The sequence below is a fragment of the Ciconia boyciana genome, chromosome 2 (assembly GCF_034638445.1).
Source record: "Ciconia boyciana chromosome 2, ASM3463844v1, whole genome shotgun sequence".
Lineage (NCBI taxonomy): Eukaryota > Metazoa > Chordata > Aves > Ciconiiformes > Ciconiidae > Ciconia > Ciconia boyciana.
The window spans coordinates 55,803,925-55,819,121 of NC_132935.1; the positions used below are offsets into that span (position 1 = coordinate 55,803,925).

Sequence of the window (15,197 nt, forward strand, 5' to 3'; positions counted from 1 at the left end):
TAGCAATATTAATTACTTTTTAGAGGCTATCCAGCCAAGAATATGTACAGGGCTGACAAAGCTCAGTTAGAAACTTCAGCCAAGCTCTGCAGGACTTAGAAAAGATTAGCAGTTCTATTACTCACCGTGTACCATAGCTTTAAGTCACGAACTAGCTCTTATATTTTTAACCCTCTTCTGTGGCAAAACATCTGTGTGATTTCAGAGATGTCACTTTACCTCCCTCCATAATTCTTATCTGACAGTGTCTCCATGGTCCTGTTATGATGAATTAGCTCTTTCCCATAGAGTTAATTAAATGCTACAGGGGGTGGTTGGGGTGTTTTAGTAGTTACCAAATTCTTGATTCTGTTGTTACTATTCGCCACATGATGATTTGGTATCTGGGTTCAGATTCCCAGCTGTGACTGAAGAGAACTCAACACAGCTTAAAGAGGCAATTCTCCAAAGTCCTCTTTCCATTCTCCCAACGCAACCTGGTGCAAACCCAGAACAGCTTAGAACAAACCAGAACAAATCAGTAACTGTCAAAATAGCCAAGAGTAATCCCTTCCTGTAATACATGCTGTCTACAAAAGGTCCTGTAGAACTTTCTAGCATGGTTCTGGGCCATCTAGGGTTTCTGCTTCCCAGGAGAACATGAATGGGCATTTTATACCTATGTTAAGATGCTTGAAGCTAAGATAATATTGTCCCTCTACATCTTCTGAGCCTTGAAGACTTCCCTCCAACATGAGCCCATTTTCCTCAGAGATTTCCAAGAGCTACCTCTTACTCCCTCAGCATCAATATTAAGACAGCTGAACTTCCAAACCCTACACACAAGAGTCATTTGGCTGGCTTCAGCAGGGCTGCTTGTAGGATTCAGAATTACTCATATAACTGAGGAACTGTGGACCAAGACACCATGTTTTGTAAATATTAGTGGTCTCTCTAGCTCCAAGAGCTTCAGGAGCTGCAGTATATTTGAAAAGTTAGCTTTGAAATACCTGGCATGCTGCAGCTTCCCTCAGAGTGCTCATGGATGAAATATTTGAGAAACCTCTAAAATAAAATAAGCAGGAGGAAAAAAAAGGTAGTTGAAGGAAATTGGAAAGCTGCTGTGCATCATGTACTAATATTCCCATTTAAGAGGTGATTTTTCTTATTCTGTTATTTGCCTTTTTTATGGGCATTGTAAAGCAGTGTAATCTAGTCAAATATTTCCAGCTCTCACTGGAGTTCAAGTGGTTTGGAAGCATCACTGATTCGTTTGCATCCTTACATAGAAAGGTCATGATTTTCACAGGCACATAGTACAAACATTTGAACAGAAATTAGAAAAATACCACTTGAAATTTAGGGTGTTGTCTTGAAAATTCTCATGAGGATGTTCCCTCTATCTGTTTAGCATAAGCCTAGAAATCACTTTAAGACCACAGACAACCTTTTATACCTCATTGATTGGAATTGTATAGCCAAAGTATAAGAACATGCATTGTTTTTTCCTTTCCCTCTTCATTCCTCTGTTGAAGACTTGAGAATATAATAAACTAAATTTGATTTTGTGGTCCACTGATTCCTCAAAATAAATGGGAATGTCTGCTCTTTGGACACTTGTGATCTTCTACTTAGTGTTCCTTGTCTGTTGTGTTTGTCTCCATCAAATTTAAGCGTCTGTTCTTCATCTTCAGCTCTGCTCTGTCCTTTCTTATGGTTACATCTCCCATCATCTCACCATGACCTTTCATAGTACTGCTAATGTTACTAGTATCATCTGGCAACTCAAGAGGTTCTTGCCAACACATTTCTGTACATACATTATAAATTAAAATTCTCTAGACCAGTCTCCAATAGGAGCCTTCTACCAGCTTTTGCTTTAAATTCAGCTTTATGCTTTCACAATTATGCTTGTACAGTTATTGATGTCCTGAATGGGAGACGTTACCAAATAATATACCACTATTTAATTTTAGAGTGAGTGAAACACCCTAAAATTTTGACCAAAAAGAAGATGAGTGATTTAGCAAGAAATTAGTTGTTCATTGTTTCCCTCAAAAGTGTTGGTCAAAAATCTATTCTAATATAGTTTGCTTTTTAAAGCTTGAAGGTGAAATGTGCACTGCATTAGCAAAACTTCTATTGGCTTCAGCAGAGCCAAGAGGATTTACCTCTGTTAATATCACCTAGTTGTTTGGGATTTTCTAGTAGTTTATTTTTTTAGAATGTAAAGTACTATAGTTGCTTTGACTCTGAGCTTTTTGTAAATATTTAGAACTGGATGAAGAGAGAGGCTTGTGTGTGACTTCTGATAAAGAGATATGACGGTCAAACGCTGTTGGAGAAACATGAGGGAACACATCCATCAGCTGCAATCCCCATCCCTTGCCCTGTGTGTCAGGTCCCCCTGTGTCGCACTGGTATCACCTCCTCTCTGCACAGAGCCCTTGCCAGCTTCCCTGCTTGCTCCACCTCTACACAAGGCTCCCACCCAGCCCAGCAGCACTTGCTTTCCGGAAAATGGAAAAGGAAAGGAAAGAGGCAGAATTCAGGGTTGGCTGCAGATGGAGAGGTGGAAAGGTAGAGATGAGGTCTCATGTTGCCTCAAGTCATCCAGAATAAAGTTGCAGACTGTTCTGGACATTGACAAGAATAATCAACAGACAATGTGCTAAAAATCTGTTTTTCTGTAGTTTCCACTTTGATGTACTTTCCATCAGTTTACAACTGATGCATAACCATTTTTCTTCAGGTGAAAATAGGAACATAGTGCTTTGAGATATTCTCCAAGATTCATCTACATTGCTTTATTCGGTGTTCATTCTTCATCTACACTGTTTTATTAAGAAGCCTCATTAACAAAAGAACAGTCTATTCAACAAATTTGGGGCTCTTTCCAAAGTAACTCATACAACTTTTACTAATGTGCTTGAGTGGCAAAAAATAGAATTATGCGCACATCTTGATTTTTATTTGGCTACAGCATTTTCCAGCAAATTTTTCATTCCTGCTGACTGATTCGGTATGCCACAAAGTACAATACGCCATGGAAAATACAAGCTGAGGGTTCAGAATTGCCTGACAGCCAACCCAGAGCTGCCGAGAAAAATCTAAATGGTGAGAAGTACATTTGCTCATGAAATTTTTGTGATTTGTAATAACTTCTACATTAGCAGTACCACAAAGAAGGACATTCTGAATTTAAACATAAGGGATACATTAAGCCAGTGGGGTTGTAACAGTTTATAACTATCTGAGAATCAGATCCAGGATTTTTATAGCGACATTGTGACGTTGCTCCTCACTCTGTTGAAAGATTTAACAGTATCTTCACCACATAAGCATTTTTTTTTCAATAAAATAGCTTTAAAAGTTGTGTGTTGCTTAGCTTTAAAAGTTAATTGTGTTGCTTTACATTACTTCAGTCCAGTCCTGTGAATACTATTAAGCACAATGTTCAAAATACTTTCTCATGAATTGCAGGGTAACTGATACCATTCATGAGTAAAATGTAAATGAATACATTAGAGAGTTTACGTATTCATATTTTGTAGCTCAACCATTGCCTCCCATATACACTAAAACATATTTAAAGGAAAACCCAATATCTCATGAAAATAAGTACTGCTTATTTGCCTAGGTCCTGAAGCCTTTGGAAAAAAAATGTAATGGGTGGAGTGGTGACATTTACTTAAAAGGGTGCATTAATTATAGGAAGGGAGAAAGTAACAGCTGGAGTTCACTTAAAACTAAGCACAAAGAAAACTGCAAAGCTATATTGCATGACTTTGAGCTCCTGTTTAGTTTACATGTTCACTCTCTAGACATATCTGCCTCCCTTCATTGATTATGTCAGGAGCTTAAAGAGCTTACACTTGCAATGTATGTAGTTGCACTAGATGCCTTCCGGTAGATAGTATTGTCCAGTTCTTTATGTTGTTACCTTAATTCAACCAAAATGACCTAATTTGTCTTTTGAAGTGTCTCAGAGAAAGGAAGTCCTATAAATACTGTGAGTTCCTTAACGATAATAATCATGCTGGTTGAAAGGATAACTCCTTTAGTGTGATCTAAAATAAAAATAAGTATATATTCTTCCACAATTGCCACATAAATGCAGGCAATGTTAGCAGCTGTACTGAAAGCTGTAGAAAGTTTGACCCCTTATTTTTCAGTGTTTCATTGTGCCTGATAAGTATTTTAATATTTCTTTTTCTTTAGAACATCTAGTTGGTGATTCTAGAGCCAAAAATCTTTTAATACTGTCCAGTTTACATCCCCCATGGGTTTTAATTGGTTTGCTTCTTTGCTTGTTGAATGATTTAAGCCTCATCTGAGCCCTCAAACCTGTGCATTTCCTGCAGTTTTAACTGTATCCTGTTGTGTTATAAATAATGAGTCTGGCTAAGTGTGAGTTGCTGGCAAAGGCTTATCAATTTTATTGTGAGAGAAGATTCTGGATTAGTCTGCACATTACCCTCCTTCTCCCAGCCTCCTTGGTATTTGTAGTTACACACAGATGCGTGCATAGTGGCCTGACATACTCCAGCTGGCTTGAGATGATGCTATCCCCGGGGAGCACTTTTGGGTTGTTGCTTACCTTCGAAGTGACACTGCCAGAGCAGTAGGAAGCAAAAGAGAAATACAGCTTTTCCACTGACTTTTGTGAGAGTTTTCTCACTACTACACATGGCTCTCTGAGGAGGAACCGAGTGAATGCAGTGAACAGCATTAGACTTCGTGCAGTACCAGAGTTTAGGCAGGATCTGGTGCATTTGCGCTTCCCCCTCTCCTTTTCATTCATGTGACTGCTTCGTCGTTGCTTGCTACTTTGGGTAAAACACTGGGTAGCTGCTTGCACCAAACTGCAGGATGAAACATGTCTGCCTCATGCTTACTGTGTGGCTTAACCAAGTAATCATCCCAAAGACTGGTAATCTTACAGTATTATATCCAGGGCTGTCATACATCTTGATTTCAAATTTTGTCCAGGTGGAATTTGAAGGGTTTGCCTTGGATTTCTGGGTGCTCAGCTACCTAGCGATCTCTCTGGGTGAGTGCCAGCCAGCTGGAATTTTTGGAGGCATCTACTCAACGTGAGTGGATAAATTGTACAGCGCATGCACAGTGAGCCCAATGCTCCTGGAGGCCTTCATCAGCTCTGTACGGTGAACTGTCAGATTCACTGGGTCCAATGCTCAGACACAAATAATTTGCACTGCACATGCATAATAGATCAAACATTTCCTGGAAGCAAGGGATTTCCTAAGCCCACAGTACATGGCCCACGTGCCTAAGTTTCTTCCTGGAAAACTTTGGTCTGCCCTAGATATGCGGATTTGTTTCATATAAAAGCAATTGGACTTAAGCAAGCACCAACACAACAAAAAAATTTGTCACCTCTAACAATAAAAATGTGTTGGAAATGTTTAAGGTGTTTAAACTGGCTGCTCACAACCAGCTTTCACCTGCTGTAGGCCGTGTCCAGATGCTTCTTATCTTGCCCATACCCATTGAAAATTACACCTAACATACTCTGCCATGATCTGCTCATGTCGTTAAGTCTTCAGCATCCAAACTAGCTTATCCTGCTGCCTCTTAATCTATATGAAAAGAATCCTTTTCCAATTCACTTCAACAAAAAATGGTTAACAGAATGTACTCTTGTTAGTGTTAATCATTTGGGAATCCCTGCTGCCCTTTGGGAACAGCCTTGTTAGGAGAATGAAGGCAAAATAGAGTCCCTTTCAGATTTTGACAGACACACTGAAGCCATGTAGTGCACTGTCTCCTGCATCGGGCCAGCGCTGAAGTGATGTGATTGCCAGTGTGGAGGAGAGGTCTGGGTCGTGTCCCCAAAGGTCATCATTGCCAGCAGGCAATACCTAGAGAGTATATTCCCTGCACTCCCCTAGCTCAAAGGGTCTGATTGTGAGAGCCCTCACACTGAAACGCACAGAGAGAGATTCTTCTGCAATCTGCATGCTCAGCCGCAGAGCGGTCACAATGTTGCCCTTGTTGCAGACGGGGGACTTCCATACCACTTCGGAAAAGGTTGCATACGAGAGAGCTGAAGAACTCAAGGTGAAATGCATTTTTAAATGCTGGCAGATAACAGTGGCGTGCAAACTCTACAGCTGAATCTCCTAACTCCTGTTAGTACCTTGATGAATTGCAGATGAGTTATGAATAAATAAATGAAACTCTTAATTCCTTTAAATCTTATAAGTCTTAGAAGTCTTTTCTCTTTTAAGTCGTTAAATATTAAGACTCATTAAACACGTCCTTTCAGTCCAAAAATGTTTGTGGAGACAGAGAAGCATCTTTAGAAATAAAATTAATAGTTGCCAGAAGCATATTTTGTACAATGTTTTGTACAATACAAAGACATGCAAAGTACTCAGTGCCTGTGTTTTCAAGTCTAGCTGATACAGTGATGTGATAACTCAGCTTATTTTCAAACCCAGCTTTGTAACAAAGAGCAATCAGATTAATATGATTTTGGAGTTCTGCTAGGCAGCATGATGAGAAAGTTATTAATGAAATAAAATCCTATTCTGCTTCTCACTCAAACACTCTGTTACAAGGGAGGCTGGGTGACACCTCCATGAAATCAATGAGCATGATAGGTTAAATATTTGCTGTGCTAGATGTTAGGGAAAGAAAAGGGAAACTTTAGGATCCATTGCCTACAACTGGCCTGACACCTGCAAGATAATCAGAAACAGAAGTGTGCAGATGGAGATGGGGGATATTGTCTGAGATATGCCCCTCTCTGTGAGCAGAAGCCACCAAGCATGGAGAGAAGGAAACAAGCAGAAGCAAACAGTGCTGGAACAGGGTCGCCAGGAAGGAACCAGAAAGCAAGAGATTTGGGGCACGAGTGAACTGTGCCGTGAACTGTGCACAAAGATACTATTTCCAATTGCTGGACTCTTCCTTTGCCCGGAATTTGTACACATTTTATTAAAAAAAAGAGAAATATTGGCACATGACTGATTCCTACCATTTCAGAACAGAGAAAAACATAGTTCTTAATAAAGAGAAACAAATTTTGTTTCCCTATCAATGCAAGCTACCATCCCCTTTTTTACAATTGGGAAGAGCTAGGCAGAGAGAGGGTAATTATTTTTTGTCAGAAGTAAGTTGGTGAATTATCATGATAAACTGAAGGATAGAAAGATCTGGATACAGGAAACAACATTGTACTCTGCCACTGTTGTGTTTTTCAGGCACTACTGACTTCATTGGATTAAGTGGCTACACTGACAGAATGATTGCAATACGAAAAAGGGGATCTTAGACCTAAAATGACCAGGAGAATTTGCTTCCTTCATCTTTCCTATTCCTATAAACGTGACTAATTGCAGTGAAGCAGGTTCACGACCCACTGAATGAAATGAAGCATAACGATGCACAAGAGTAAGGTGTCTTGTCTCTCTGTGTAAACAAGGATTAAATGCTAGTTTTAACTACAAGATGGCTTTATTGCTCCTGTTTGTTTTATGGATTCTTTACCACCCATATCTTACTTAAACTGAAAACAGAAGCCTGGCTTTATTATTAGTCAGCCTGTGAGCAATCATCAGGTGTCACTGAACCAGCTCTTCATGTGGTGTGACAAACTTTCACTTTGGGGATAGGGTAAGAATTGCTTATTGGATTTGGCTTGGCTATCCTGAAATCGATGTGTGCTGTCAGACCCTGAACAGCACACTTCTGCATGATATACGGAATATAAAATATAGGATCAGTGGGCCTGATTTGCTACTGCATTTCATCAGCTTTATAAACATACACCAGGGCAAAACCGGAGTCACACACAGCTGAATCAGCCTCCTTGTGCCCCATGGAAATACCCTGCTTCTTTGCAAAAATCTTTCCGCAGAAGGCTTTCTACATGATATCATCATATTTCTCCTTACTGGCACTCGTTAACCCTTTCTTCTGTGACCAATATCCAGTAATAGAGGAGTTCTTTGATACATTGGCCGTTGTAGTATACTTCTCCTTTCTTTTTCTTTCCTTTTTCAAGGGTTTGGGTTTGTGTCTGTGTGGCTTTTTTTTTTTTTTTAATTACACTCTGAAAACAATTTCAGCTCATTCAGCGGAGTCACTGTAATTTTTGCTCAGTGCTTTAAGGTTCGTCCTTCTCTCCCAGCATTTTCCATCTAGGAGGCCAAAATCTGAGATCCCTCCTGTGTTTAATTTAGTCAGCCTTTCAGATTAGCTCACCACTGCCAGTGTGTGTGAGGGAGCAAATGAAACCGAGTATGAGCTTCATGATTGCTACTTACCTAACAAGACTGGTTTTCAAATTTTCTGTAAGAACAACTGATTTGGCTTAATGAAAACATTTTAACCTTGTAAACTTCTCTACAGACACTGAGGAAAAGAGCAAACAAGCCAGAAAACCTTGAGGGTGAAAAAGGTATCCAGAACATAGGTTTTCTGCTAGGAGAGTTCCCAGGTGACAGGCAACCTGGGCTTGTTCAGCTATTTCTGAGACAGGCAGGCAGCTTGCTGAGTCAGTGCTCATTCAGTGTCCTTCAAGAATGAAATAAAAGCGGTGAAGAATATGCTTTGCTTCCTCAGTAGGATTTTTTTTTTTTCCTGAAACTGTTTTGAGCAGCTTTGGCTGGAGGAAATGGAGACAACTGCCATTATCACATAAAAGCAAGACCACTTCCTCCAGGACAAAAGCCACAGGTATATGGGTCAAAACTGCAGCTGGAGGTCTTTCAAACACTTGAGCTTTTAATAGGCAGACTCAGAATAATTGCAGAAGGTTTGCACCAGACCACCTGGAAGCAAGCTTCAGCTGTTTACCAATAAGGATAAAGCACCTCTGCCTAACCTTTCTTGTTACAGGAATTTTACACAGCTCGATTTAATCCAGGCTGAGATAACAAGCCTCAGATATGAGGTTCTCAGGAGACTTTGTCCAGCTGATTTTCCAAATAAGCTCTGTACTTTTAATATTGTTGTAAATGCACGTTAATTACCCAGGAACCTTAGACGTATTTGGTAAAGCTGGTTGTCACAGCAGTTGTTGCCATGCTACGTGGTCTGTTTTGCATTTAGCTTTTTGGTATGGTAATACTACAAAATAGCATACTCACTGTGGGGAGAAAAGAAACAACCCGCCAAGCCTCTTTCTTCCTAATATGGTGAAATAAAAAGCCTTGGTTTGAGCTAGCTGAAGTGCTGATGGAGTCAAAGCCCAAGGATCAGTCTGGCGTGCGTGAAAAGCACAAGGGCCGTGGTCAAGATTCACATTGGGAGGGCAGGAAATGTTTAAATTCCCTGACCATGACTAAATGATGGGAGCCAGTGACGCTATCAGGGAAAAAGCCCTCTTCTCATCCCAGCACTTTTGATTCCAGACCGGCGAGAGCATTTCTTCCTACGATTGCTGGTGCGGGAGCTCTGGGCTGGGCTCTATAGCAGATGTAGGGACTTATTTTTCACAAAGGTTTATACTAAGCAGGGATATGAATTGCCCAGTGGGCAGCAGCGTGGGGGTCTCAGGCAGAGCCCCGAGCTAAAGAGGAGGCCAGGGAGGACAGGGATGATGGGCACCCACTGCTCGCCTGTCACCAGACCTGACCGTCTCTCTCTGCTTGTACAGCGCCCAGTGAAAAGGGGCCCCAGATGCCATGAGAGTGCCAGGAAGTTTTGCCTTTTTCCGTATTTGTGTTCACTATCACCTTTTAAACAAAAGAGCACAGCTTTTCACAGCAGTAAGCAGTTGGCTGGCGGGAGCTGTTTCCCCCATCCCCGCCAGCTCCCAGCTGAAGAGGTGGGGGTTTCTGGCTGCTTCTCGGGGGTTCTGCTTCTGCTGGTTAAAAGCTCTGCTTGGGGATGCTTGGTTCAGTATTAACTCATTATATTTAAGTCCTGTGAGACTTGCATATTTTTTTTCTTTGCTGATGCTGACACAGGGAAGAGAGAGAGGTGAATCCATAAAAAACCAGAGGCCGAAACATCCAGATACATAATTCCAGTAATTATGATTTATCAGGTACCCCAGTCATCTGAGGCGTTGTGAACAAAAGCTGACTGAAACGCTCGCATCTCCCCAGAGGGAGAGCTACATGGAAAGCACTCAAAAAGCTTTAACCACACTTGTGTCACAAATTCTTCTCAGATTTGGTGACTGTGGCTTGTTCGAACTAAAACAATAACAGTTTCAGCGCTATGTTTAAAAGCAAACAATCATTTGCTGTTTATGAGGGGAAAAGGGATAGAAACACTGAAGATAGCACTTCTCTTCCTGGAGGACGTGTGTCTCCACAGCACCATACTACATCTTCTTCTGCTGAAATATTGTCACCCATCAGAAAGCTTTGCTTCCCAGCAGCTGACCAAGAGCACATGGGCAGGTCTAGCAGCGGAATCGTCCATATGACACCTCTGTGTTTTCAAAAAGGGGCAAAGACCTGAGACTGCTAATGTCCGCAGCTGGATTTATAGTGCTGCGTTGTTTCCACCACGGCTCCCCAACCTGGGGCCCAGACCTAACCCAGAAGGAATTGCCTGGGACCACCCAGACGAAGCGAGGAGGCTGCAGGAGCCTCAGGGAAGCAGCCAGCCCTTCGCTGACGGGGGGAACGCACCAGAGGCAGCAGCACCAAGCGGGAAAAGCATGTCCAGTCGGCTTTATTAAATAATATAGTGTTTATACATCCATTACGAAAACTTTGACAAGGAGGAAAATACTGCAAAGGAAGTATCTTTTTTTTTTAGTGGAGTAAAAGTGATGCCTGTGGTTTTAAACAAAGGCCTGTTGGCAGGATGATGCCATAAAGAAAAGGAAGAGAAAGGGAAACTGCAGTTGAATTAATTCAGATAAGTGCAGGCCAGAAGACCTTATGACAGAATTTTCCATTAATTCCTGTAGTCTAGCTCTCTGCCATAATTACATTACCTCCTGACTCCTTTGTACAAATATTGTTGTGGTTATTATTACTGTTTACTGTAACTACTGTAATTACACTTACAAAAGCTGCTTACAGTATTGCAAACATAATAATCCGAAAGAGCAGTCAGACAAGACTTTTGTGGTGGGTATTTATAAGATTTTGTATGAACTTGTATAACTGTCTTCAGCTGCAAGAATTTACAGTGGGAAAACACAAGAACAAAGGAGTAAGGAACAAACTTCTTTGTTTTGATTCCATCACTGTATTGAATTGTAACTTGAAATTTGATTTTTAGGGAATCATAATTTTTTTTGAACCTGTGATCAAACCCTTCTGTTTGGCCTAAAACATACTATTTCATTTCAAAGACAAATTTTGTTAAGATTTCATTTATTTTAATTTCATTTTTAGAATGCATTCTTTTATAAAGAATTTTCAAATAAAAGGTAATTATTCTTCTGAATTAAAATATTTCAAGTTTTTAATTCTTTTCTGGAGCCAAGATGAGTTTGTAAAATATTTCACGGTTCCCAAGTCTGATTATTTTTCCCCAAAGAAGTTTGCACTGAAGCATTTCAGCCAGTAAGCAAAACAGGAAGGGATAGAAAGGGAAACTGAGGCACAAAGAAGTTAAAATACTTTTCCAGTGTCTCATTAGATGGGTATCAGTGTTAGAAATAGAAATTGCATCTCCTGAATCCCCTTGAACAGTGTAAAACACTAAAGGATATTAAATAGATAAATTATCAGATGCAAAATAAGTTTCCAGCCATAAATGTTATGAGCAACACAGATCATGAAGACCACCAGCACTGTGCACTTTGCCTCCAACACCTTGTTCCCTGCTCCCTGGTATGGTCACAGTTGATGCCCTAGTTGCATGCTTTGTCTGCATGGTACAAGTTAGCAAGATAGAAAGACAGAGTATTTTTATTTGCATCTCTATCTCTTTTCAGAAAGTCTCTCCCTCGTTGTCGAAGAATTAACAGGATGCTTTCCAACGAGTCGGCACCTCCTCCTGCATTCAGTCGCTCTAACTCACAGGCCTCCATGGACAGTACCTCCATGGAGGACTTCTGGTGTGAAGTGGAGAGCATCAAGGAGAGCAGTGAGGATGGACCTGAAGAAGCAACACTCTTGGAGTTCAAACCTGCTGATGGTGAGCACACAAACACCACTTCTTCCGCACACCTTGGCTTTGCCTTGTCTCTTTAGTGATGCCCTGGTCTCCTTCGTACTGTCATCCAGTATGACCAAAAGTGCTAGGCTGGGTCTATGATCATTGTAGCTCTACTTCTGAACATCACAGTCAATGTACGAGAGATCACTAGAGAGAAACAATAATTCAGTCTGGTTTATGCACTGGGGCTGGTAATTGACTTCTGAAGTAGGCTTTTTTGCACCAATTTTATTTGTACTTCAGAGGACAGATATGGTGTAATTCAGAAAAGAGAGGCACTAAATGAAAACTTCATCTCCAGCATTAAATAAAATAAACCAAATCATATAAGAGGACCAAAAGGTTCATTTAGTATACTGGAATTTTCAACTTCCTGGCTTTTGGTATGATATAAAGCAGAAGTTATTAAAGTCTTGAAGCAGTTTTTAGTTAGATATCGTTTGCTGCTATCAGAAATTTGATAACTGCCTGTTTCTCTGAGATTCCCGATTTAGATATAATTCAAGGAGAGATTAGAGATAAGTCTGAATATATGGATGCCTACATCATTCAGACTCCCCACTTGCCAAAATTCATTCATCACTTCTACAAATTATGCTGAAGGTATTCCTACCTCCTTCTGTTACCTGAACGTTTCCTCCTCTCCTTTTTTGTAATGTATTTGGAAAAACATGTAATAGCTTGCTGCAGTGCAGCTTTGTGTTAGATGATTTGATAACATCTAGAACACCAGTTCTCATTTTTTTTCCAATTATGACCCGACTTACAAATGCATTATGTTGTGCAACACAAAATATCAGGTGTTACTATAGGATGAAACTGAATTTCTTCTGAGGTCATGACCCACTGATAACTGCTACAACCCTTTTGTGGGTCAGGGCCACTAGTCTACTAACTACTGATCTAGGGATAGATTTTGAAAAAATGGTTTGTTCTTTCCATACAATTATTAACACAAGTGATGATGTATTTTTCTTACGTTGACGTGCAATGGGTTGTCATTAATTCTGCTACCAGGAAAAAGGGTGAAAAGGGGGACAGAGTGCTACTTTATTAAGCAACCAAATGTGAAAACAGTCATGATAAGTATCCCACACAGAGGTATCTAGCTCCATCCACGTACCGTTTCCATGGGGAACACCTCTCACTCATTAGTTCCAGGTAGGGCTCTCCTGGAAGCAAAAGGAGAAGACCTCCATTCACCAGAAGTCTCAGTCTGCTATGAAGGTTATGGTCTGGCAGCTTAAATCCAAACTGCACTTCTTTGTGCTGGCCTGTGGTTTCAAATAAAAATAAATCAAGGTATAACATTGAAACTTTATGGTTATTATTATGGGAAGGCAGAAAAGCAATCTGCCTCAATCAGTTTGACCTTATTGGGAAAATTCCTGTCTGATCATGCTCTCTAGCTTGGAGACCCCAGAAAGAGATTGTGAACCTCTCGGTGTTTCCTTCATGCAATTGTCAGCATGAACTGGGTGTCCCTGACTTGTCTGTACGGTCAGGGGAATGTCACACATCTGTGAGTTACCAAGCCGGACAAGTTAGTAGGACAAGGCAATAGAGGAGCCCATTTTCTGTGTTCTCAGAAACTTTTCCATCAGTTTCATCACTGCTGAGCTAAATCTTCACAACAGTGCAAATTCTGCTGCAGTCCCATGTTACCCTTTGTCTGATTACACCTCATTACATTGCATTGATTTTTTTCCCCCTCTATCCTGAATTAAAAATGAGACTGCAAGGTAAAAATGCAATACATCTCCACACTTCATTTACCTTCATACTGTTGTTTTAAACACGTATATATCGCATACACCCACACACAATCAGGCAGTGCTTATTCTAGTTATTAACTTCAGGAATATATTCGGTCTGGGATTATAAATCTTGGAAATAATTGTGAGTTCTATTAAGCTCCTAATAGGATAATACTCCTTGCCGAAGATCAAAACACTGCAAATCAATGTGGAAGTCCTCAGGGCAAAATAAAAACAAATATTTGTCACCCTTTTGAGATGCCTTTGAGAGGAAGAGATGCAGAATCCTTGAGAAGGAAGCCAAAGGATGATAGCAGCCAGGCACCACTGATATTGTCGAAACCACAAAGCTGTTTTTTGCCAGACCACATGTGCAAGGGGAAGACATCAGCACACTTACTCTGTTGACGTTAGTAACTACGGGCAAGAAAGAACAGAAGATCATAACAAGTGATACAAGGGATGAAAATGTAGGGGAAGAGGAAGTCATGGGGTATTTAAGATGGCAGTGATGTGCAGAACTGCTTTAACACTTGGTGTTACAAGGCTGGGATGCTGTGAGTTATTTGAGGTTATATCTGAAATTCAAAGAAAGGCAGACCTCTTTCTTAGCAATCTCTATGAGAAAAAGAGAATTACCAGCCAGAGGGAACCATCTTGATTATCTGTTTGTCTTCTGGTGGAGCAGAATCACTGTATCAAGACCCTGCTGTATAAGTAGCTACCACTATAAAAATAGTGTTTTGTAAAACAACATGTTTTTCTTTTAGCCCTTATTTAAAAATATGTGTCATAAAATTGTGAGGATTTTTTATGCAGAAATTCCTTCTCTTTAATAGTTTTACTCCTCTGGTTGTTTTTTTATTTCTTAGTCTATTGTTTGTGAGTGGTTGGAACAGGAAAAGGGCAAAAGCCAGAGAAAACAAATCACAGGGGTGGCTGGTAAGCAGGCACAATTTCATGTCTGCTTTACTATTTTTCATAGCATCATGAAAGCCAAGTTTGATTAAAAACTAAATTCTTGGAAAGAATATGTCAGGACAAAAGCCAAAATGACTATAATTAAGAAACTGGAACACGAATGGATGTGGCTAGAATAGCGACACACGGAAAGGAAAAGAGTCCTTGTTAGAAAGAAGTGTGAGAACAGCAGAAGAACCGTTGGTTCAAGGAGGGAAAGGAACAGCCTGTCACCCTATCTGTGGATACAGAAAGGATCAGGGAGGAGACAAGCTGTTTCACCGAATACAGGGCTGGTCACATCCCATCTAACACAGAGCAGGGGTTTTAGAAGCAGATATTTTTTTGTAGAGCTTTGTACAGAGACAAGACAGTTAACAATGAAGTCAGTGAAGG

At 40.5% G+C, this 15,197-nt stretch overlaps 1 protein-coding gene across 8 annotated transcripts in view; it reads left to right on the forward strand.

Moving 5' to 3' along the window:
- The window catches only part of ARHGAP28 (Rho GTPase activating protein 28), a 75,924-nt gene that overhangs the window by 29,589 nt on the left and 31,138 nt on the right, over positions 1 to 15,197 (forward strand). For 4 of the 8 annotated variants that reach the window (XM_072852706.1, XM_072852715.1, XM_072852707.1 and 1 more), the window contains exon 2: positions 11,861 to 12,063. In XM_072852706.1, coding sequence (XP_072708807.1) covers positions 11,861 to 12,063 — 203 coding nt within the window. Of the gene's footprint in view, positions 1 to 7,211; positions 7,407 to 11,734; positions 11,757 to 11,860; positions 12,064 to 15,197 lie in introns of those variants that run through there. The other 4 variants (XM_072852709.1, XM_072852708.1, XM_072852713.1 and 1 more) reach the window with 3 other exon arrangements.